Genomic DNA, 27,177 nt, shown 5'->3' with positions numbered 1-27,177 from the left:
GATATTGTGTCCATCTAAAACTAATATTAAAAAACAAAATAAAACTAAAACAAAACAAATGCAATTTTTAAAAAAGAAAAAGTTTTCCTCTTTCTTCCTATCTTAAAAGCTAAAGAGAAAGAGATAAAGAACAAAAATAAAAAATAAGTTACCAGTTAAGGCATTCTCAGATTTTGGAAAAAAAATATTTTAAAACAATTCCATTTAAAAAATGAAAGTTTACTTATCCCCATAATAAGCACATTAACCACATTTTCACATACAGAAAACTTAGGTACATTCAACTGTTTACAAGACAATTCTCCATATAATACACTTACATTCATGTGGAGTATATGAACTTATTAACTTACATAGATTCACAACTTTTGCATTTGGTACTTATTTTCTAAAATTCAGTTCATAGATAATGTTTTCAGGTTAGAAGAATCTCTTCTGAAAGGTTATAATTATTGTATTCATACAATGAGAATCCAACAATTCTTTAGCTTTCATCTAAAGCTTTAGCAATCTTAGTTACATAACTTGCAATGCAGAGTTGTCTTAGCAGGTTGTACTGTTTGGTTTACAGTTTAAGTCACTTAAAATAGTTCACAATTATTTGTGCAGCAAGGGAAAAAAGCACCAAGGATAATAATTTTTTCTCACATCCTAGGTAAAATCACAGCACGACAATCTCATTTTCCTTTAAAATCTAACTATTTGTAAAGAGCATTTATTTCAAATGTGCAATCTTTAAACTTTCTCAGTGACATCCACAGGTACAACCAACATAAGAATGGAAATGGTAAAAAAGAGACTCTGTTCATAATACCTACTAACTTAATACAATTCAATTTAACATGGACAATTTCTATTCTTGAGCTGAGTTCTTTAGATCTAAAAATAATTTCAAAATAAGCATAATACTTATAAATTTCTCAGCTATAGATCTTGAAAGGAAAATCTAAAGGCCTTTCCTGCCAGTATATAAAACAGAAATTTTCTTGATGAACAAAGCATCTTTTATGGTAAGGACATATATAAAGAAAATAGTTTCTACAAATTAATATAAAAACTTATGTGCATAAAGATGAAATTCTCCCAATTGTATATGTAACATTTTAAATAACATAATAAAAAATTCAAAGCACAGCTTGAAAAAAATATCCCATGTGTTAATACTCCAGTCATTTTATATGTCCACATATATGTCACTAACAATTAAGAGATAATTTCTAATGTAAATATGATCAATGCAATCTCTTTGGAAATATATTCTTCAAAAAGTTCCAATATGTAATCTTGTCTGTCAAATTACAACCCCAATTTTTTTTTTTTTACACTAACATGTAATTCAGTGAGAATACAAGTATGGACAGAGGCCACTCATCAGACTCTTTACTTTGGTGCAGGCCAGCTGAGCTTTTATGTTCTTTTTCTTTACCACAGGCACATGGTAAACATCGTAATAATAACAACAGACATTTATGACAATTTTTGCTACTCACAGAATGCTAATAAACATTATTTTAAACATTCCCAGATCATAACAAAAATACCTTACCTAAATATAAACAAAGAACTCTAGATTTAAAACATTTTTAAACAAATACAGAGATGTTTAAGAAAAAACATAAATTACTTGCTTTGATAGTTTTCAGTCAAAGTTTATGACATTTCTTTTTCTATACAACAAATGACTTTTCTAAGTATAAGAAGTTCCAGTTTCTGCTAAGATTTCATTTCTTTTTCCCAGTGTTTTTTTTGTGTTCATGCACTTCTGTTGTGCTATTTACATTTACACTCTTTTTCCGAGATGAGGTATTAGCAACAACTGCATTAGAAGGTCCACTGTTAGCTATACAAAAAGAGAAAAACTAATGTTTAGATTTAAACAAGCAATCCACATTTAAATAATACGGCTGAGTAATAATTAGACTGTCATCATTGTGATGTAAATGAAACATCAACATTTAATATAGCATTTTTAACCTTTTACTTTTTAAGAATTCAACAAAAATATAGAAAAGAAATAACAATGGGCCCCGTTCACAAAATAAGTTTCTCATTTCACTCTGTGTTATTCCTGGGAGACTAACTCACTGCCATCATTTTTAGGTACTACGTATTGCACTTAATGACTTAACTTTATATTTGTGGTCTAGGACTTTTCCTTTTGTTCCAGATATGTAAATATATATCTAAATGCCTTGTGGAAGTCTCTTTATAGATATTGGATAGGAAACATAAAACTAACATGCTTAACAGTAAATTCATCATTTCTCCTATACAATTCTATTTCCTCCTATATCTCTCATTATATCACTATACATATACAGCTCAAAGTTTGAAAACCAGAAACATTCTTGGCTTGGGAAACATTTTTCCTTATCTGAACCAACATGAAGGCCTAATGAGTCATCCAAAAGCTATTCTAGGTGGAGTTACACTTCTATGAGAGGGCATGCTCCTGTCTGATTAATATTTCTTTAGATAACAAGTATACACTCAATGCAAAATTTGAAAAACAAGTACCTAAAAGACACAGAAGAATGAATAAAATTAGGGAGTTACTGGAGAATAATCAATACTTGTAAGAGAAGAAAAAAAAACAATGAGATGAATTTCCCTTTTTTAGTGTTCAGCCTGAGAAAAGGACCCAGTCTATACCATATAGAATGGCTAAAAATCTAACATAAAAACCAATTGTACTAGCACGAAGAACCAGATAACAAAGTACTAGGAGAATTATAGCTGATAGAAAGTAAGGTGAGAAATCTTAGGCAAGGAGAGACTGTAATTCTAAGTATGAACCCTGATCAATCTATGGCATGGGCAGAGTAAGCTCTAAACTGCCCTGTAGGTTAAAAAAAGAGAAATGAAATTTGAGCTATCACCTACTTCAAGGGACAAAGGTTTGCAAATTAACTCTTTGTTTAATAAAACAAACAAACAAACAAAACCATTTTTTTTGGAAGAACATAACTGAAATAATAGAATCCAAAGTTTTATAACATATAATTCATAAGGTCTAAGTTATAATGCAAAATTAGTCATTATGCTAAGAAACACGAAAATGTCTATCTCCTCAAGAATGAGCAAAATGATAAAGACCAATACTGAGAGAAGTCTTTTATAGACAAGATTTTTAAAGTAGCAAATTTAATTATGCTCTAGGTCATAGGAAAATAAGTTAATGTGATGTCTCTGCAAAACCAAAACAAAATACCTACAAATAAGAATCAAAGCAATGTTTCAAACTAAATAAATTAAATTAAATATCTTAAACTGGTTGGGTGCTGGGAGCAATGACACATGCCTATAATCCCAACTATCTGGGAGGCTGAGGCAGGCAGATCCCAAGTTTGAGCTCAGCCTGCAACTTAGTGAGACACTGTCTCAAAAAATAAAAGGACTGGGCTGTAGCTCAGTGGTAGAGTGTTTGACTAGCATGTGTAACACCCTGGTTCAATACCCGGGGATATTGCAAACAAAACAAAATAAAACTTGGGTGGGTTTAGCGGCAAACTGGGGAGGGCCCGTAAAAGTAAATACCAGCACCAATCAGGATTACTACCAGACAGACAAACAACCAAAGAAAAGGAAAGACAAGCAAACTGCCAAAAACCAAAGTGAAAAAGAAACCACTAGAAGCCAAACAGAAAAATTAAGCACTGCATAAATGCAACAATTCAGATTAACTAAAACTTTGCATCAGAAACAATGTAACCAGAAGACAATGGAACAATATCTTTAAAGTGCTCAGAGAAAAACAAGTTTCTACACAGAATTCTTTACTCACCAAAATTACTAGTTAATTTTATATCACCTAAAGTAAAATACAGAAAACTTACAAATGACCAGGTTCCTTTACCTTCTTCTCCTTCTACCTTTTGTACATTGTTTTCCATATGTTTATGTGTTATTTCTATATATATTATTTATACAGAAATATAATATTATTTGCTTTAAATAGTCATATTTTAAAGAAATGTCATATTTTTTTCCACATATTTGCCATGTTTGATACTCTTCATTACTTTCTTGAAGTGTTATGTTTCCATCTGGTATCATTTACCTTCAGCATCAAACTCTTTAGCATTTTTTGTACTACCAGCCTGTTGACAGCACATTCTGTTCATTTTACTGTGACTGAAAAATGTCTTTATTCTCCATTCTTGTAATTAGTAATTACATTAAATGTTAATGAACTATAAACACTGCAACTTTAAGGCAGATACTGTTAGAATGTCAAATCTATGTTTTAAAATGTCAAATACATGAGTATGCAAAAATACACTTCTAATATAAAACTGATTATATACAGTAAGCCTAGGACACCTGGAATAGCTATATTCATTTCAGATAAAATAAGCTTTAAGATAAAGCATTACTAGAAATGAAAGAGAAATTTTGTTACAATAAAGAGTCAAATACATTAGAAAGACGTAATAATCAAATATGTATGCAATTACTAACAGAGCTCCAAAATACGAAGACAAAATTTACCAAATTGAAGAAAAACAAGATAATTCCACAATTATGAGTGGAGATTGCTCTAGAACACCTCTTTTCCTTGTCCCAACATCCTGCCAAGATCTACATCTGAACATTATCTACAACCTTGATCTAATGAGTGATAAACCACATCTATTAAAATCAATGAATCATAGAATGACTATTTTTTTTAAAGCACACTTAATACAAGATAATCCAAATGTTAAGTCATAAAAGAAGCCTCACATTTAAAGAACTGAAACCAAACAGTATATGCTTTGTAAACTGAAATGAAATTTAAAAAGAAATTGGTAAAAAGATATCTAAAAAACACCCCAAATTAGAAGTTGACCAATAGACTTCATAACCACTTTTAGGCAATGCAATTAAAGTGCTCAGAAGAAAACGTAACAGCTTTAAATGTTCATATAACAAGAGAAGAAATATCTAATAACTAATGACCCCCAAAACTAGAAAAAGAGCATAAAAATAAACCAAAGTAAGTAGAATGAAATAGATAAAGAGCAAAAATCATTATAAAACAAACAGAAATATAATAAGGTAAAGTTGGTCCCTTGAAAAGGTCAAAAATATTGCAAAATTTCTGCAAGAATGATCAAGAACAAAAGAGAACACAAATTACCAGTGGACTAACAACAGGTTATGGTAATAATCTCATTCATTAAAAGAATCATAAACATCAAAGTTGACAATGAAGACAAAATGAACATATTCCCTGAAAAATACAAGGTACCAAAACTGCCATAAAAATGAAATGGAAAATTAATTCTACCAGACATTTAAGGAAGAAATAACAATCTTACAAAAACTCATTCAGAAATTAGAAAAGGAAGAAATATTTCTTAAATCATTTTATGAAGCTAGAATTACCCTTGATAACAAAACATGAAAAGAACATCACAAAAAAAGGAAAACTACAGATCAAGATACTTCAAAAATGCAGATGCAAAAATCCTTAAAATTAAATTAACTCCAATTCATTTTTGTGGCAGTTCTGGGGTATGCGTGAATGTTTGAGTGTGAGTTTGGGTGATATATCACGACCAAGTAGAATTTGTCTTAGGAACATAAGGTTGGCTTAATGCTTGAAAAGTCAAATATAACTCATATAACAACATTTTAACTTTATTATCTGAAAATATTTATCTAGTAATAGTTACAGTGAAGAAGACAATTATTCAGTATCTTAAACTGCAATTTTATATCCTGATCTGTTAAAATGTACAAGGTTCAAGTCTACTTAAGATATTGACCCTAATTTATAAGGCTGTGTAATCTGAATAAGCTATAATCAAGTATAAAAGAACAAATCAGCAGTACAGAGTATCACTGAAGTTCTTGTTTTCAGAGTTATAAATACATTATCAATAGAGGTTGTTTTGTTAGGTCTTGAAGGATGTGAAAGAATTAAGAATCTTAGAAGAAAAAATGGAATTTGGGCAGAAGTAAAGAGTTTGGTTACTGTAAAACAACAGTAATAGAAGCTACCATTTTAGTGAGGGCTTAAAATGTGTACTAAGTACTTTCTATGTTATTGCATTCATTTCTGATAACTTCTTAAATTTTTTTTGGTACAGGGGATTGAACCCAAGGGTGCTTAACTACTGAGCCAAATCCTTAGCTGCTTTTTAAATTTTGAGACTGGGTCTAAGTTACTTAGGGCTTTGGTAAATTGCTGAGGCTGGCTTGATTCTCCTGCCTCAGACTCCCAAACTGCTGGGATTATAGGCCTGCATCACAGTGCCTGGTTTCTGACAACTTTTAAAGCTGTACCAAGAGGTTATATAACTTACCCAAAGTTTATATTAATAAGTAGCAAAGCTGAGATTTTAATGTAGGTTCCCTGACTCTTATGCACAAATTCTTAAGTCAAAAAATATTTAAAAGGACTAATAGGAGGAAAAGAACAAAAATATCTTCAAAAGCACTGGAGCTATTTCTGAAAACAAAACAAAGGATAAGAAAAAATGAACATGGTTAGAATATCACTGGATTAGAAAAGCAGAAAAAAGAAGAATCATCCAACAGCAAAGTTTCAACTACAAAGTACATCATATAAAGCATTACTCTTCTGAATCAGAGAAATGAAAAGAACACCAAGATAGAGTTACATCTTGCAAGTCAAAGTTAAGAGAGCATTTACAGAGTATCAACACTACAATCAAATATGCCAAAATAGAAAAGTTGCTTATAAAATATAGCTGAATTTAGTAGTTATATCATCAGACTGAGAATACAGAATTAAAATACAGTAACAGAAGCTACCATTTTAGTGAGGGCAACAAGAATAAAAATTTTTGTAAAATATAGAATGATGCCTTCGGCTCAACAGAAAAGCAAAAGAAGAGAGTCCATGAATTAGCTTGAAGAAAAATGTGAATATGAAATATATTTTATTAAATTACGCATGGGGAGGGGCAAATGATTAACAGATCAAAAAGGAAAGAGCAGACCTAACAGACTGTATAGACTTCTTTAAAAAATATTTTCTTTAGTTGTCTATGGACCTTAATTTTACTTATTTATTTATATGCAGTACTGAGAATTGAACCTGGTGTCTCACACATGCTAGGCAAGCATTCTACCACTGAGCTAGGATCCCAGCCCCAGGACTATATATATTTTGAACTTAGGATAGAATCATTACTCTAGAAAGCACTAGAAAGTGCAATTATCATACTGAAAATAGATTTCACATTTAAAAAGCAAACTATTATCAGTACCCTAATTGCTATGCAGAATTCACAAACTCATTTCTAACCTGGTTTGCTGCTTGCTTTAGTACTCTTTAAGGTAGCCGGTGGAGTTGGGAGGATCTTTGCAGGTGTGTATGTATTTAAAGATACTTTTCTTCTCATTACTGGACTGGTACGTGAGGCAGAAAAGACTGAAAAAATTAAACAAACATAATAATTTAATAATTTCCTGTAAGTTCTATGTTAACATTACAGAAATTTTTTTACAACATAATTTAGTGACTCTAAAATATGTACAATGTGGAAAAAATAAAAGGCAAGGTTTGGAGAGTAAATTCAGGAAATCATCTTTCACATAAAAAGGCAAAGTCTTACCCAAATCATTGATCTGTTTGTATTATAAGCATTTCAACAGTATACATCAAAAGAATGTCAAGAAGAATAGTGCAGCAGACTTAATTTCGTTCTGCCCTGATAGAAACTGATATACTTAAGGGATGGCAGAAAGTTGATGGAACAGAGTCAGTACTTTTTAAGACAAAAAAATCTCAATAATAAATGGGAATTTAAGAATGATTCATTTACAAACACAATGGTCTACTACACTATTATATTTAATAATAAAATAACTAGATATAAATAGTTAAATAAATCACATTGTTTTATTACCCAGCTAAGATTTACCTTCATAAAGAGGAGGAAATTTTAAAGTTATCCTCCATATCCCTACTTTCTAATAAAGATGGAGTGACTAAGAAGTGCAAAAAAGAAAAGTAGGGAGAACTCTTCAGGATGAAATCCTTCAGGGAAGGACAGCCCAAAGTGGGCGTGCAGGTGGCAAGGTGACTGTTATAAGGTTCTGGCTTCTAAACAAAGGAAAAAGATTACAAGTCAGAGTTGCAATTTTGAAGTTTAGGGGGAAGTCCAGACAACAAAACTTAGTGTGCTTTTGAATATCAAGATGTGGACCAGTTATGGCAAATGTGGCACTGGTGGTTGAGACCCATGTTGAAATGTCACTGATAGTGACAAAGCAGCCACTAATGAAAATAATGTAATACAAAAGTCCCTAAAACATTATATAAAGCACTATATCATTACTTAGTTCTTTCCTGCTTCCACACTTTTATTAAAATATTTTTTTCTGTTAATTAATTTCCATCACTAACTTATCCTTATTAATATTCCTACTCCATTTTATCAAGCATGATTTTAAGTTATCTTTCATTTACCATAAATTTAGAAATTTTTGTTCTAGATGAGGAAAAAACCTTGAACACCAATGGAATTAATACTGTCTTCTGCCTTGTTATAGACATAATAAAATAGAAATAGTTCTGTGAATATGAGGCTATTTCTTTGGCAATTCAGGAATTTTTTTTTTTTTTTTTTTTTTTTTTTTTGTACTGGGGATTGATCCCAGCAGCACTTAACCCGATAAACATCCCCAGCCCATTTTAAAATATTTTATTTAGAGAAAGGGTCTTGCTAACGTTGCTTAAAGTCTAGCTAAGTTGCTCAGGCTGGCTTTGAACTTACAATCCTTCTGTTTCAGCCTCTTGAGCCACTGGGATTAAAGGTGTGCTCTACTGTGCTGAGTTCAGGGAATTAAAATAATGTAAATGTGGTGCATTTAGTAAATATAAATTCTTCCGTTACTCCATAAAATGTAAGATTCAGATACTTCCTTCATAATCAGGATTCTCTTTTCTTTAATATTAAAAAAGAATGTAAAAAACTAAGTTGATTTTCTTCAATTATGGGCTACATTTTTTTTCCTTTGAACAATAAACTTCTCTCAAATAATATCTTAAATAAAATGGATCAAAGCAGATACTATGGATGATGCAGCCATGGAAGATACAAGCCCTAACCATTCTGAATCCTTCTCTTCCTATGGATTTCTGAAGGCTCTTGGGAATATAAGTTAATGTGAATGAATCATATTATCTACTACAAGGTTTATCTGATTCTTGAACTGCATTAAGCAATTTATTTTTTCATCTAGTAGAGAATTAGAGGAACAGGGCTATAACTTAGATCCATGATATACAAAACAACTAAAAAAGAAATCTAACATCCTTTGCCTCATTACTGTACCTCATTAATATACTGATTACTGAATCTACTAACCACAAAATGAAGCTGTCATAAAATACCAATGCCACATAATAAATCTTAAAAGATTATCTTTTTGTAAATATTTCACTAAAATTCTATTTTAAACAAACAGATGTCATTATTGCTATTACCTTCAAGTTATTCACTACAAATATTCTAAAATTAAATAGCATTGATATCTATCTTAAGTCTTGATTTAATTATCAGAATCTTTTTTAATCTCTGTTTTAAGATTTAAATTTCCCATCCCAGGGAAGCAATGAAACATCAAGTATAAAGGTAAAGGGCTATACTAGAATTTCTTTAGATTATCTATTGTGAAGGAACAGTACTGTCTATTCTATTAGGGTTACACACAACATAAAAGGAGATGAACTTCATTTTCCTGACTATGACTTTATCTATTACTTCATTTGAAGCATTATAAATGCTCAGAATCAGACACATGGATATGCAAGATCTGAAATTAAAACCTAATTAAAGCTATTCCTAAAATGAACTATTTTAAGACATTCACATCAGATACATTTCCACTATTAATGATTGAGAACTGACCTTCATTACTAGAAGTGGAAGAAAAGGGAAGGGTCACTACATTGAAGAAATTAGGGACACCATTCGGACAGAACAGAAAGTGAATAGTGTTCTAGAATTATAAGGTGATGGCCCAGGAAAGAATAACTGCAAGACCTAAAAGGGATGTCCAGTCTATTAACTATAGGATGTCATTTTATTCTTGGGCAAAATACATTTATAGCACCTCAGAAAAAGGGAATGATATACAAAAAAAAAAAAAAAAAAAACTTTGTTGCTTTTCTAGAATATGACTAGAATTGCAAGATTCTTATCTCTAAAGCAGAATACCCTCACTTAGGGACACCATTCGGACAGAACAGAAAGTGCTTTGCAAACTGGAAATTCTGACATGCTCTGAGGTATGCTATAGAGCTGAAAATGGCAATTGCTAGTTGGCTTCTTTACATCTAAAAAGGTAGGCTAGAGCATTTCCTAAAATGAGGTCCCTCAGAGTAGTGACATGTAATTTTTTAATACGTATGAAAAATTTTTTCTTAAAAAAAGTTTTAGAAAATCTAGTTATACAGCATTATTTACAGAACTTCAATCTTTTAGGTTAATGTAATTGTACTTCTCTAAAGGCAGGTAGAATATAAAGTTTTCAAAACTTAGCCAAGAACCCTTATTCTACATACACATGAATTAACTTCTTCAGAATATTTTCTGAGGATTGGAAAACTGCTGTCTTCATTTGGGCCCTTTAATTAAAAGCTCTGACTACTTCCAAAGTAGTGTGGGGATGGGTAAGAGTGTGTGTGTGTGTGTGTGGGGGGTGGTGTTTAATATGAACTAATTATTTTGTAAATTATTTTAAGAGTTACTATAAATGATATGTTATAGGACTATAACATTTAGTTTAAAAATAATTATGATTCTTTATTATGCTATTGACTTTGATTGCCAGTTTGTAGATTTTTGGTTTTATTTTCCCTCCTTTTTGTAAGAAAATATTTTGGGGAAGAATCAAGATAAGTGGTACACTGCACCTGAAACCAAAGAATTAATAATAATGTCCCTTTACATTTCTTTCTCCTCAAAAATTCTATTCAGTACTACTACTTGAGTTTATATATTTTATAATTCTTATTATATTCAACAATTAAATAATAAAATAATAAGGATGAAAGTTAATTTCCCTACAACCTTCAGGGGTCTTCCTTGGAACTTCATTTGATGGTGAAGCAATAGATGCAAGAAATTCATCCACCTGCTTTAAAGATAGGGCATTGTGAAGAGTTTCCAGAGGGCAAATGGACGGCACCATGGAGTATAATTCAAAGCCTGCAAGAGAAAAAACAAAAACAAAAAAATAAAAGTTGGGTGTTTTCAAAATCAATAATTGAAAAGAAAGATGATCACTGTTTAGAACTGGAAAATTTAGTCTTTTCAATATATCACATGCAAACACACAAGATGTCTCAAGTCATGACACCAGATGCTATGCAATATGGATTGAAATAAGATGTGACAAAGATTTCTCTTTACATGCACATGAATTCCTTAAGAAAACCTAGGGGGAAAAAGATAAGATACAAATTTTCAGTTTTTATCTGTTAAAGTCAGGTCTATTCAATAGATGAATAAACTGATGTTATAATGTGTCTTGATGCTAGATTGTTAAAAGTAATTTCTTGTCAAAAAACAATTACATAATTATTTGTGAAGAATGGTTTTAAACACCTTTCTAGTCACATCAAGGCCAATTATACTCTCTAGTATGATTCTAAAGTTACATTCATTCACTTATGGTAGAGTTAAAATTCTGAAACATATTTCACCTACCTTTACTGAATTACCACCAATAATTCTATTATTGAAAATCACTGACTAAGTAAAGTTAGGTCAAGTAACAAACAATACCAAATACAAATATGTTTATATTTAACAACGGCAGAGAAATATAAAAAATTCATGAAATTTTCATGCAGATATGTATTAATATCGTCAGTGAAACAAAAGCACTTAAACACACAGTTTATTTTCTTAAACCAATAGAATACAGGTTATTCACTTTTTTAAAAAACAGAAAATTATCTATTTATTTGAATTTTATTCAATTGAATGGCTTTTAAAATTGTTTTAATATACTGTTAAAAATAACAAGTCTTTCTTCATGTACTCTTTCAAAAATCTAAACTAGTTCTCCTTCCAAGAAATGCTTTATATATTTAAGTTTACAAAAAAGCCTTGCACCAGTAATTAAAAAGTAAGCATTAACTAAATTCAGACTGCAAAATAGAATGTGCTTCAATAAGCATGTGCTCATTTTAAAACTGAGTGCTATTTGATTTTTCTCCTTAAATTCTGGGAAGAAATATGGACCCAAAAACTACTGGGGGGATTCCCAGTTGGAATAGGAGAACTTCATTTAAAAGAAATTTAATCTTACCATGAAAACAACCAAAGCTTATATATTTGATTTTCAGGTGCAAACCAAAGCAAGACAGAACATTGCATATACTTAGAAAGAACTATAGTATTATAATAACACTTAAATCACCTAAAGTAAGCACTAAAGAAATTATGCTTGCACAACTGCTATTTTCCTTTTTACAGTATAAAACTCATGCAAATAAGCTCAAACCCTTTCTTTGCATTACAGACCAAAATTAACAATGTGTTCTTTCTCCTTTCCTTAGAATGTTTATAAGTCTATTGTTTTCTTTCCTTCACCTGCTAGATTTTATAGCAGGTGAATGACAATATAATCAAGTTCCTTAGGACTACAATTTTCCCATTTATCTTTAGTAAACTTTTTCTTTAATGCACAATGAAAGGGTTAGTGCAGAAATTTAAAAAGCCACCCCGCTGACATGTTTAGAAGCTATAAAAACATACCAATGGAGCCTAGAAATTCCACAGAGGAAATGGACCAGCACCTCTAGAGGTGTAGGTGTTCTGCACAGAGGCCCAGAAAATAAGGTAAAGCACTGTCAGAAGATACTTGTTTCACCATGTTCCTTGAACTAAAGATGAAGGAGGGGTAAGTCCATGATATGTGTTAAAGATGGAAATAACATGAAAGTTAGGGGAAATAAAAAGTGAAAGGAAGAGTCAAATGACAATTCATTGGACAGATAAGACAACACAGCATTAAAAAAGAAAAAAAGAAATCTTGAAAACCCAAAGGAAATATTTCTATAATTAAAAGAAATGTATTTTATATGCATTAAGTTATATAATATGCAGAAAAAGCCACATTTAGAAAATAATCTAAAACAAAGGAATATAAAACTACTCTTTTTAAAATTTAACAAAAGGATTTATTTCATTATTTTTAAAAAACTTTTTGTAGTTGTAGGTGGACAGAATGCCTTTATTTTATTTGTTTGTTTTTATGTGGTGCTAAGGATCAAACCCAGTGCCTCACACATACATGCTAGGCAAGTGCTCTGCCACTGAGCTATACCCCCAAGCCCTATCATTATTTTTATTGTCAATGAAAATACAGAGTTTTTTTTTCTCGATAAAAGCTGCAAGCCTGGCTTTAAGCACATAAACATTTAGCATACAACTATAGACAGTCTTAAACTTGAATATTTCTTCTTAGAATTTTGTAAATCGTTTTTCTTGTGACTTGTTTGTCCTCTAAGAGGTTTTTAGGCATGTGATATCTCTAGAAGCTGCAGCTATATCATATAAAGACCATTTTCTTCAAAATATAGTATTTAAACAGCAACAGTGGAGGGAAAGCACACTAAACTTTCATTTGTTGAGAATGAAGACTTCTTTTTCTACCTTTAAGAAATACTAGTGCACTGTTATCTAGATGTGTTAAAGGACCCGAAAGGGGAAGAATAATCACAAACTTGTGTTGAACACTTAAGTTTCATAAAATTTCAATTTTTGAAAGACTTCTTTGTAGTTAAAAACTTTAAGAAGGTTCCAGGGATAAAAGCACCTTCATCACAAAAAAGCAAAAACTTGTACATTTAAAAAAAATTCTTAGGTCCTGAAGTATTTAAAGATGATTAGTAAATATTCTTTATTGCTCCAGAAGATCAAGCTTTATGTAAAAAGCTGCAATACTGTAATGATTCAATTTATAAATACTGGTTATAAAACACTTTACTATTTATTCAGCCTCAAAAAATTAAAGTTAACTGAATTGGGTTTCTGGACGTTTTTTTTTCTATCAGGAATTCCCCAAATTTTAAGAAAAAGAAGTGGTATCAAAAGGAATTGGTTGCTTGATAACAGTATTCCATACTGCCACATGAGGACAAAATGATTGCTGATTAAAGTTTTCAAAGTGTTCCAGACGAAGTCTGGTTTTGCTTTAGACAAAGCCAGGGATAAATGTTGTTAAGCAGTGAAATCTGCATCACCTGGTTCCCAAGAAATTTTCAAAGACACTTCTCCTTCGGCTATTTGATACAGGTCACTCTGTATTTCTGATAAATATCTCAATAAAATCAACCATGTGGTCAAAAAAGAAATTGGGGAGAAAAAATTAAAATTAATAATAATTAAGAATAAATTAATACCAATTATTACAATTTAAGAATTTGTGTGAACTAGCCACTTGAGAAATTAGAATTTTAAGGTGTTAATTCATCATCAATTGTGCTTATTTAAGAGTTTGATGAATAATGTTAAATTATTTTATAAATCAGAGCTAAAAAAGGGAGCCAGCCAGTATCAATAATTTGGGTGATTAAGAAGTTGGAATTGTATGCCAATTGAAATTAAGAATGGATAATGAATGATACTGTATACCCCACATTTTGAAATAAAAGAAAAATAAAAAGGGACGAAGCAGGGGAGTATCTTTTAAAATAAAAGCAAAACGTACCATTGGTTGGGTGTCGAGCAAATGAGATAGAAAACCTTTTAACAGCAGAACCGCGTGTGGCGTCTGAGAAAGAGAAAAACAGGTACCTGAAATTTGTAACAGCTACCAAAAGAAGAACACTTAAAAAAAAAAAAAAAAAAGAGGGGAAAAACAAATATAGAAGGAGGTTAGAATTAGGTGACATGCAGAAGGGACAATGAGAGAAGGTAATAAGCCAAATACTGGTTAAAAGCAGTAAACTGGCTTGATGATAGAGGCAAATGTTTAATGAAATATACAAAAGAAAGAAAAGCAGGATGAGCTGGCAATTTTGGTAAATCTAAGTTTTATTGACTAAAATAAATTTGTGGATATATATGGTGATCCTGAAAACTAAAATACTCCTCTTAGCAAAAGGGACCAGCTTCCACGAGCTTCAAAGGCATTCTGAATATCAAATCTTAAAACTTAAGGTATGTTAACAACAGTGAGAGAATCTCCTTCAGCTAGGAATCCTAAAATATTCTCTTTCTATGATTATTTTTATAAAAATATTACCAACATGGATTTTCTTCTAATAATAAATATTTTATTCACCTTATTTTAATTAGTTCAATATCAGTAAGTAGGATAGAGTTAACAATGAACAAATTTAAAAGATCAAACAAAATTCTTTATAGTATGGATCATCAAGTATTTAAAAGAACACGTATGATGCAGTTCTAGATATTCCATTTCAATGAACTGCTTACTGTACAAGTACTTTAAATTTAACTACAATTAATTGTTTGATGAAACATGGATCCAAGCTGTGGATTACATAGAACACAGTCATTTAGGTAAAGGGTGCTAGAATTCCACTTGAACCAGTCAGTGGCTTTAGATATGCTTGAGAAATACTGCTCATGGGTGTGTGCATGAGTGTAGGTATGAATCTGTGTGTGCATGTGTGCACATACCATCTATGCAGCCAGAAGAGGTCAGCTTTTTACGATGAGTACGAGCATAATCCTGTAGGTTAGGTGCGCTTGAAGAACCCCCGAGCACCGAGGTGCTAAACAGGCCCGCACAGTGAGACCCTGATGGGAGTTAGAGAAAATACATACAACAACGGGTGTTCTTCCATTCACATTGGGAATTCATGCAGCATGCAATTGACATGGCTCTTACCAACACACAGGCAGCCTTTGGCAGTGCCTTGAACAGGCTCACAATATGCTTGTAACGTTCTACGGAACATTACATAATGCTTCTAATAACAACTACCATTTATAATATGTACAAACGGGGTAACTTAACACTCAATAAAATACTATCTTTGAGGAAAAATATATGCACACACAATAATTAGACAAATGTACATTTAAAAAGTTTTAAAATATTATCATAAAAAATAATTTAGGACAAGATGGGATTCTGATAAACAAATTGCAAGAGCAGGCTATATTTAAAAAATAAGAAAGAAAGAAACACTTCTCCTAGTACAAATTTTTATAATAAATCAATATTTTTGAATGTATGCCTATCAATGAAGAATCTTTTCTGATCCCCTTGAATTAAGGACTGTCAATTTTTTTTTATAAAATAAAGTAATTATATCAATACATTTACTTGTAAGACCAGGAAAAATTTCTTACATTTAACAAATGACTCTAGATCTTAATTATTAAAGCTCCAATAAAACATGTCATCATCAAGTAAAACACAGCCAGTATAAACTGATGCTCTGTAGCAAAAGTCTTTTACTCAAACAAAACATTCTCTACCGGGAAAGATTAAATAAATTTCTATCAAATATACTATGCTAGTACATTAAGAAGGTGTAATACATACATTTCTATTAAAATACTGCGGGAATATTAAAAGCTACCAATATAAACTATTAAAGTAATTAAAGAAAGATCATCAAGTATATAGGCATCAACAAAGTTCATATACTTAGACTGCAGTACATACACAGTTTAAACTTATAATGAGATCTATGCTTTTATTAAACCTGTTTAGACAACTATTTATAGAAAAGAGTAATGTTGTTACCTCATATAGTTTATCAACCAATGACCTTAAACCCAATGAGTTTGGAAAAGTGTTCTTCAAAGTTGCTTTGAGTGTTAGCAAAGAAATAATTATATTCTATAGTTTTTAATAGAGAGTAAATCTGTCACTGTGCGTCAGTTTTGCTTTGGTTTTCCTTAAGAGCTGTTGCAAAAGAAAATAAATTCACCCAGATAGGGTTTGAAACATTCTCTACCTAAATAGCCTTTTTAATCAGAAAAATAGATTTTTTTCACATGCAATAGCACCTTTTCATCTTTATTGAGTGGAGAGACGAAGTTTCCTTCATAAATTGACTTATATAATAATAGGTTAAAAACAAGCATTGGCAAGCGGACTAAGTCATTACCATAGGGTTACATAACAAAATTAAACACTATGTCTTAAAATATCAAAACTTTACTGTGTAATTGAGATGTACAACTCAACATTTCTGAATTAATACACATTAAATAAAAACTAGAGCATAGCATTTGGTCATGCTTTTATCAATGAAGAGTTTTACATGTGTGCACAATATTGAGTTTATGAAGGGAATAGAACACAATTTCCTTTAAACCACATACCTACAGTAGGGTTTTGTTTCTGTTCCACAAGAGCTCTTGGTGTTCGAAGGTAATTAGCATTTTCAGATACAACCTACATAAGGAAAACAAAATAAGTGAAATAAAATAGCAAACTAAATTAGACAGTCCTTAGCTCATATGCAGCCTGTCCAGACAGACAAAGGTTAATAAGCTGTATGATAAATATTAGTAGAAATACACAAAACATGAAAGATCATGCAAGATCCCCTTTTGAAGGGAGTCCATTTCATATGATGTCCTTGCAATGAAGTGGTGCGAAGCAGGCATTCAGAATGAAACATGTATGAAACAAGACAGATGAAAAGAAATAATTAATAGATTGATATATCCACTCTTTTAAAAGAAGCCAAATGCCCACTCTAAAACAGCTCCTGTATTTAAAGGGGGAAAAAAACAACCACAAACAAAAGAAAAGACAGACAGACTGTTAAGTCACCATACAATTACTGATCCATGCATGGACTTTATCAGAGTAACCTTTAAATATTCACAGCCTTAATGGATACCATAATCCCTTTTCCTATAATCAAATGTATTATATTTCCAAAAGGAAATTGCTGAAATTATCAGAAAAATCATGTGTAACAGCAAACCTTCATTCTAATAAAAACCAGAGTATTTAAAGTTTCAAAATGCCATCATAGAAAGTCCTTCTGAAGTAATTTTATTTTGAACCATATTGTTGATGGTTCAATATAAGACACTTGATGGTTAACGGTTCAATATAAGACACTTGCCCTGTCTTATGTTATATAGCGCAAAGAAAAACATAATGTACATATATATCCCTTAGATACATCCAGATAAAGGAATAGTGAGGGAGAGAACAATCATTTTAGATGTATCCTGCTAATTAACACTGGGTCACATAAATTTTGAAGCTTAAAAAATGTTTACATTCTCAGCAAATTCCAAATGGAATCAATATTTTCAATGATGGGGGGAAAATCAGTAAATTTTCTTACCATCAAATCACACAATTCTGTTTCTGAATGTTTTAAAAGATAACTGGAGTCAAATGAAAATTTCTTTCCCTTTAAAATAATTTTATCAGCAAGCTCAAGTTCCAGGAAAATAAAATTTATTGATTATTATTTAAATCCTGGATATTTAGAACTTTTGCAGTAAAAATGCTAAACATATGCAACATAAGTTGTTTCTTTCCCTCAATTATTGTTAAATATAAATATTTTTAAGTGGACTCAAAATTTAAAAGCAGAAGGATTTACTCTGATGTAAAACACAAGGGATTAGATGTCCTCAAAGACAGTTGTTTGTTGCTCTGAATGCAGGGAGGAAAAATGTTTAATGAAGTAAAATTTAAAAACCTGTTGCCATGAGCCAAAAATACTGGATGTGAAAGCCAATGATTTGGGGGAGACAGGGGAAGAAGTGATTTGTTCCCCTGATCTGCGTCTTCGACGCCCAGTACCCACACCACTGGTATAATGCAGCCAGGTACCAGTACCCTCTGGGCTAGACACACTCAGGGGGCTCTCTTCCTGAAAGTGAGAAAGGGGGTAAAAAAAAAAAAAAAAAAAAAAAAAAGCAGAGCATGCACAGTTAGATACAACAGAGCCAAATGATCAGAAAGAAAAAAAAATACAGTTTGCTTGCATTTTCTTATCAATTTTTTTAAATAATTAAACCATAATTTGGGAGCCAAATATTTCAATATTTGAGAATTTGATAGGAATAACATATGAATTTAATTTTGTGATAAAAATATAGAACTATTCGTATTTCCTTAAAATATATAAAATATTTATACTGCTTAATAGTTGTCCCTTTTCTCAAAATTGAAAGATTTTAATGTTTCTATCTAGCAACTATTTAAATATTAAATTATTCTGTTTAATTTTAGATATTCAAGATATTTTGTGCTATTGTGAGCAAAGTAAAGGTTAAAGAGGTTTCAATGTATAGAACTTAGAAAAGAAAATCTCTCTGCTAGTCATTTAAAAAGAAAAATCACAATGCTTAAAAATGCATTCTGCTGTCATGTATAACTAATTAGAACAAATTAAAAAAATAAAATTAGAAATAAAAGAAAAAGAAAAATCAAAACAAAATTTATACTTGTTTATATACTTTCAAGTTATTTGTTTACCCCTTCCAAAAATTATTATAGAATTCAGTAGGCAAAACATGCAGCAGACATTCTCATTTTTATCTTTGCATGTTTAGGTTTCAAACAGTGAGAGCAAAAAAAAATCCACTCGCACAAAATAAAGAGAATAGTCTTTTTTTTCATTGTGTCTTTTAGAAATACAAACTTCTGATACTCATAAAGAGGTGGACAATAGAAAAAGTCTTTAAGGTTTAACTTGAATAATTTACCTTATGGAAGTAAAAGCTGAGCATGTCATAGAAATAATCTCTTGAGAGCAATTATTTAAGAATTCATAAGAAAGAGGTTTATAAATGTGCTCTGTGTTTTTAAAGTTAACAAGAGCAGTGATTCTGTAGAAGGTTTTATCAATATAGATGAGCCGACTCACAATACATTTTGTTTGAGCAGTGTTATATAGATATTTTTGGAGAGCAAACTAGTAGAGGGTTTCATGGTAAAATTCTAAAGAATTTAATCAAATGCAGAGTGCTTGCTCAACAACACATCGAAATCATTGCCCCTGAACAAATGGTGGCTAAGATTATATTAATATAGGTCATTCCTAATTTTCTGAAATTAAGTATACCTGAACATAAAACCAGATTTCTTTCTTTTTTTTTTTTTTTTTGTATTGGAGATGGAACCCAGGAACACTTAACTACTAAGCTACATACTCAGTTTTTTTAAATTTTTATTCTGAGATAGGGTCTTGCTAAATTCTGGGTCTGCCTTCAAACTTGTAATCCTCAGTCTCCCAAATTGCTAGGATTACAGGCATATGCCAACATTCCTGGCAAAAGTAGATGTCTCATGTTTCAATTAAGCCATAATAGAACGTATAATCCCAGGTTCTATAATTGTTAACCAGCTTTTTTGGTTGTTTTTTTAAACTGCCCTCTTTTTTAATTAACTTAAAATATTATGTTCTAGGTAAGTTACCCTATCTAGTACACAATTTCCATTACGAAGTTACAACAATCTATTGAGTTTTTTTTCTATGCATGAGTGTCAAATTATATGAAATTTGAAGTGAATCATAAAACACTTAGGATAGTAAAATTTGGGGTTGGAGAATAAGCACAATTCTTTGCTAGATGATGTGATACTTAATGTTATGGATTTGATCCATATAAATACCAAAAAACAAATGTTTCTAATTGAGTTGATGGCTTTTCCTATCTCAAATTAAGTTTCTTGCTTTATATTTTTATTACAGCATTTAAAAAATAATTATAAGCACTGACCTTAATCAGTACTAGCAGAATCATCCTACTAAAAATAAATAATTCAAAATAAAGACTGAAAGTATAAAACATATACAGATATTAAAAATCTACCTAACAAGTTTTATTACAACTGTTCAACTTTCCTTTTAAATGTTATGGTAATGGTTATTAAAATATAGTATTGTAAGAGTGAGCATAAGAATTAGTTTAATGACTCAATTACATACCTTAATACAAAGGTAAATTTTTCAATGATATTACCAAATTTTTAAGCTTCTATATAGATTTTTGCAATAAGGAAACAATTTGAAATTTCATATCTTAACCTGCAGTGTCAATGGAATCCCTTAAGTTGAAGCATCTTTGGCAATTTCTGACTAGTTTTAATAAATTAAAATTATTCTTGATATATTAAATCAAACTTTAAAAAATTCTTTATTGAAGAATAACCTAAAGGGACAAGACAAAAATATGGATGTTTATCAATTTCTTAGACCTTACTTTCATATTTGTATTAAATTTTGTTACAAAAGCTACACATAAATTTCCAAACTCTAAAACTAATCTTTATTTTCTAACTGCCTCTGTATTTTTAAAAATTTGTTTGAAAAACAGACAAAGTTGACAAAAATTTTTAAGGTTCCCAAACTCCATATTAAAAGCTGTATTTTCTTTTCGGTTTTATTAACATATAGTTAGTTTACTCTATGAAAATATGCTATGACACATATACATACTTCATTCGTAGCCATCTTTCTAGATCGTGGGAGTGGAGACTTCCTGTGTATGTGAATTGGCTCTGATACCATTGGTTTAAATAGTATCACAGCTCGATCAATCTCATCTCTTTTAGAAGTATGTGGTTCGTCATCATTATCAATTTTAAAAGATCTTCTGCCTTCATTCTGTGAGGAAAAAATACAGTACACTTATAATTCAGATTAAACAAAAATCTCTTCTGATAACAAATTCAACTACCAACTGAAGTAGTCACTTGATGTAAATACATACAATTTGCATTCTGGGATGAATTAATAATAGTAATTGAACTCTTTATTTAAAAAAAATTTTTTTTAGTTGTCAACAGGCCTTTATTTATTTATATGTGGTGCTGAGAATCAAACCCAGTGCCTCACACATGCTAGGCAAGCGCTCTGCCACTGAGCCACAATCCCAGTCCTTAATTGAACTCTTATAACAGCCTATTATGTTGTGTACTGTAAGAGAGATGACCAAGTCTCTGACTTTAAGAAATACCTTCAGTTTATGAAGAAATTAAGTAAAATAACAATTAAAAATAAACATATATAAAACAAAGTATATAGATAAATTTCTTCAAATATGCAAATAATACTAATTAGTGACCAATAAAAGTAGAGATAGGTTTTGTTATATAAAAATGTTATCAGCCCAAGCAAGAATAAAATAGTATTTGAATTTATATATTTTAGAATAATTAAATTCTATTCCAAATATTTCCAATAAATGTGATAAGTGCATGAAAGATAATCATCCACAAAATACTATATTGAGTGTGTACTATTTGCTAGGATTTTGATGAATAAGGCACAGTCTCAGACTCTAAAAATTTCACAGCAGAGGAGACAATATAAAACATCTAGACCAAATATCCACCTGGAACAGAATGGATTAATTTGGCCAAAGTCATATGGTAAAAATGGTAAAATACATGTTTTAAAGCAGTAAGAATAAACTGAAACTAAATGAAATTACTTGATGAATCTCATAAATTTAATATTGGAAAAAAAGAAAAAGAAAACAAAAAGAAAAGAAAAATCCAAGAGAGTATATAAAAAATTCTTTATTAAATTAAGGACTATATAAATATAAAAAAGACTTCCTTAATCTAAAATTTGAAATAACCATTTCAGGTAATATCACTATTCATAGATAAGATCACAGACACAGAAAATACAAATGACTCTATGGACAAATTATTAGAATGAATAAAGCATATAATAAGTTTGCTAGTTATAAGATCTTAATACCAGTTAAAATTCAATGATAGTAACAAACAAAAAAACAAACACTATTAATAGCATCAAAAATAAAAAGAATATGTGAATTAATCTGAGAAAGATGTTACTTATTGCAAATATTAATTTTGCCAAAAATGACATAATGTACAGCCAAAGTGAGAAATATACCAAGACACCTTATATTAGAAGATTCAGTACCACAAAAGTAATTTCTCTCAAAATTGGTCTCTGCAGAGTTGGTGTAATCCTAATTTAAATCCCCAAAAGTTCTTTTTGAAACATTATAAGATTACAAAATTTATATGAAAACGCAAGAACTCGAAAACACTCAAGGTAATCTTGAAGATAAACAAAGCTGAAGAACTTTCAAGTTAGAAATTAATATTATAGGGCTGTAATAATTGAAATTGATATTGATATAACTACAGGGAGACAAACAAACCAATGGAGTAATACTAAGTAATAGTTCAAAAACCAATCTACCAATATATGAAAACAATATGTCTGGAATATCAGAAGTAGTACTGCAGACAGTAGAGAAAACATGAACTCTTCCATATACAGTATTAGAACTAGTTTTCCATATAGGGAAAAAACAAAAACAAAAAACTGGATTTCATATCACACATAGCATATAAAAAATGAAGTTTTGTGCAGTAAAGAAATGGGGGAAGAAAATGATACTAGATTTAAGGAGAATAGCAGGAAAGACTAAAGACATCAGAGATGCTCAATATGTAAAGAAATCTAAACCTGCTTGGAAGACATGTTCTGACACATATAATTACTTTGATAGAAAAATATGCATATACACTCTAATATACCATGATTCTAATACAACCAATATTCTAACATATTCTAATACTCCAAGTCTAAATGACTAACTAAAACAATAATAATGACCTGGAGAATATAAAATATATTTTAAAAACATACATATATATAACTCTTGACAAAAATAACATAAAATGGGATTGAGAGTAAAAGAATTAAAATCTTTCAAAACATGATTATATGTTAGTAACAGTTAAAGTTCTATTGATGTTAACAAGTCAGAGATTCATGTTACTATCTCTAGGGTAACCATTAAAAGAATAGTGGGGACAGTGCTGGGGAGTGATACTGGACAAATTATATTATTATATTGTGTACTGTGTTCATATATGAATGTGTAATAACAAATAACATCAGTATGCACAACTATAATGTACTTAAAAAAAAGCAAGAAGTGAGAGAAAAAAGAACAAATATCAAACAGATAGGTTAAAGATGATATATAGTATGGTTAAAGATGATATATAACATTGATATGCACAACTATAATGCTTCAAAAAAGACAAGAAGTGAGAGAAAGAGGAATGAATATCAAACAAGTTGGTTAAAGATGATATATAGTATGGTTAAAGATGATATATAATAAATTTCAAGTACATCAAACTATATAATCTATGTACTACAATTACAGGACAAAGATTGTGAGATTGCATAAAACATAAAACTTGAATATATACTGTTTATGACACATTGTAAATATATGAATCTAAAAGGTTGAAAGTAAATGGATGAAAAATAAATGGAAAAAGGGATACTGTTTGATCTTTCTTAACTAGATTTCTCATGAGAAGTAAGTACTAATACACTAGCAGTCACTATTTGTAATGAAGAAATGTTTCTTGGTATAATTATACCCATTACGTAGTAATAAGGGTAAATTAGAAATATATTGGCTTTTCCCATGAATTAAGACCCATTTTGAATCATCACAATGACTATTTGATTAAGATACTCTAAACTGGCTAGATCTCCTATAGTTCCTTTAGCCTAACTTTCCATCAGAAATAAAAGTAAATTATACTGGAAACACATAATATCAACAATAGGCCCACACTTTCTTTGCAAGTTTTAATAGTCAATGTCTAGCATAACATCATGTTAATAGCTTGAAATATAAGAAAATACGAGATCAAAAATGAAGGGTAAAAAAAAAGAAAATGAATCCAATGGTGATCCAGATAATGATGATATCAGTTAAAAAGTTTATAACAACTAAAATTAATATTCTCACATAACTACAAGAGAATTTCAGTTAAAAATTAGAAATTATAAAAACAACCAAATGGGAATTCTAGAGCTAGAAAATATAATTAAACCCTATTTACTACATTATAAAATTAAGAACTCAATGGGTAGGGTTTAACAGCATGTTGAAAAATAAAGACAGAATTAATGAACTGGAAGAGAGGTAAAAATAAAACACTGTATCTGAAGCATACAGGAAAAAATAGAGTTTAAGAAATGCATAGATAGTGTTTAATATGCATCGTGATTCCAAAGAGATGTATGCTAAATCTAAGAGAAAAAATAATGTATAAAAATTAGAGAGATAACTATTGCAAAAGTTCCCCCCCCCCCAAAAAAAAAAAAACCACTGAGTCACATGTAAAAGAAGCTCTATTAACCGCAAGCAAACAAATCAAAGTAAAACTACTACAAGTGCCAAGACAATCAGATAATATTGGAGTCTCTTAAAGAAAGTGAAGGGATTAAAATGGACCAAATGAAATACACATGAGAGACTGAGGTTGTAGCTCAGTGTTAAGAGAGCTTGCCTAGCAAGTGTGAGGCACTGGGTTAGATCCTCAACACCATATACAAATAAATAAAATAAAGGTATTGTGTCCATCTATAACTAAAACATTGAAAAAAAAGAAATATACACGAGATGGAAAAACAAAGCAAATAACACATAGGTACATTTAACATAAATACATCAGTAATTATATTAAATGAATAAATATGACACATCAAAGACCAAGACTGTAAAAATACAAAGTAAAAAAAATACAAAACCCTCAAGACTTAATGGCTGTTTGAGGCTTTTTTTTTTTTCCTTACGAAGATTATGATCAAATATTCACTAACTAAAATGTTACTTTGTCAAAATATTTATTCCCCGGTGTGATATGCTAGATTCCCACAGATGTAGCTGACCACTTTTACTTTGAAAATATATCTACCTTTACATGAACTATATCAAAATAAATTATTTTTGCATAAAAAAACAAAATCCATATACTGTTTAAAAGCCACACACTGTATATACAAGAAGAAAGAAAAGTTAAAAGAATAAAATTTAAAAATAAAGGAAATGTTAAACTAAAACAATATCAAAATAGATTACAAGCACTTCCCAGGCACAAACAGTGACATTTCATAATGAGAAAAGATACAAAGAAGATATAACAACTCTAAATTTGTACACATAGCCTCAAAATATGAAGCAAAAATTCTTACAACTATAAGCAAAACCAGACAACCCATGATTGCAGTGGGAGATTTTTGCATATCATTCTAAGTAGTTAGTAGAGCAATCAGACCTTAAAAAATACTTCAATGATATAAAAGATCTGAATATCAGTTGAATAAGTTTTATTCAACAGACTTGCACTGAACACCTATACTCAACAAATATAATAGAAAATACATTGTTTAAAGTATACATGTGGTAATTATAAAAAATTAATCATATGCAGAACAATAAGGCAATTCCAAATACATTCAAGGCAAGCAGAAATCCCACCAAATATATTTTCTGAAAAAAGTTGAATTAAGCTAGACATAGTTATCGAAAGCTTACATGTAGTTTCCACATGTTTGGTAAGCCATGAATACCTAAACTCATGAATCAAAGAAGAAAAATCACACAGAAATCATATAGCATTTTTGAGTGAATAATAAAACATAACTATGTGATGTAGCTGAAGTGATAATGCAAATATTAGAAAAAGAAAACTTCAAAATACATGATCTGAATATACATCAAAATAATTAAGAGATGAACAATAAATTCAAGGAAAGCAGAAGTAAGGAAATAGAACACTTCACATCAGAAGTTATGAAAGAAAAGAGAAATGTATAACAAAATCAACAAGGGAATTGTGTCCTTTGAAAAAATTAAAACAAAAAAACAAAAAACAAATCTTTGCTAAGGGTCATTTAGTGAAGAAACAAAAAGGTTATCATTATGCAAAAAGGGACATCATTAGAAATCTTAGAGATAATAAAAAACAACATAATGACATTTTGAACAGCTATATACCCTAAATTAGAAAATTTAGATAATCAAAAAGCACAACTTACCAAAACAAATATAAAAATATGGAGAAAATTTGACTAGTAGTGCATCAATTTAAAAAATTGAAGATATAACTAAAAATATTCCCCCAAAGAAAACTCCAATCCAGATGACTTCCACACAACAAATTTTAACAAATATTTAAGGAAAAAAATAATAGCAATCTTATATATCATCTTTTAGATAGTATATAATCCTTAATATGGTAATGATTAATTGCAGTAATTCATGCAAAGTGTGTAGCATGGAATAATCATTCTTAAGTAAAACAACAATAATAAAAAACAAAAATTGTACTTATCCATTCTATTCATTGGACTTAAAATCCAAACAATCTAAAGAAAAGATAAAATTCTGAGGAATTCTAATATGTATAAAATGTTGTCCATCCAAA

General features: G+C 30.1%; 1 protein-coding gene across 1 annotated transcript in view; it reads right to left on the bottom strand.

The window, feature by feature from the left end:
* Positions 1-198: 198 nt before the first annotated feature.
* Positions 199-27,177, bottom strand: part of Ppip5k2 (diphosphoinositol pentakisphosphate kinase 2) — an 86,733-nt gene continuing 59,754 nt past the window's right edge. The window contains exons 24-31 of the mRNA XM_026395031.2: positions 21,386-21,553; positions 18,638-18,811; positions 17,289-17,361; positions 15,627-15,746; positions 14,689-14,751; positions 11,037-11,174; positions 7,262-7,387; positions 199-1,840 (exon numbers count right to left, since the gene is read on the bottom strand). Coding sequence (XP_026250816.1) covers positions 1,722-1,840; positions 7,262-7,387; positions 11,037-11,174; positions 14,689-14,751; positions 15,627-15,746; positions 17,289-17,361; positions 18,638-18,811; positions 21,386-21,553 — 981 coding nt within the window. The 3' untranslated portion in view covers positions 199-1,721. The remainder of the gene's footprint in view (positions 1,841-7,261; positions 7,388-11,036; positions 11,175-14,688; positions 14,752-15,626; positions 15,747-17,288; positions 17,362-18,637; positions 18,812-21,385; positions 21,554-27,177) is intronic.

Source organism: Urocitellus parryii, chromosome 1 (genome assembly GCF_045843805.1).
Source record: "Urocitellus parryii isolate mUroPar1 chromosome 1, mUroPar1.hap1, whole genome shotgun sequence".
Lineage (NCBI taxonomy): Eukaryota > Metazoa > Chordata > Mammalia > Rodentia > Sciuridae > Urocitellus > Urocitellus parryii.
Note: the sequence above shows the minus strand (reverse complement) of the source record. Positions and strands in the feature narration are given on the sequence as shown.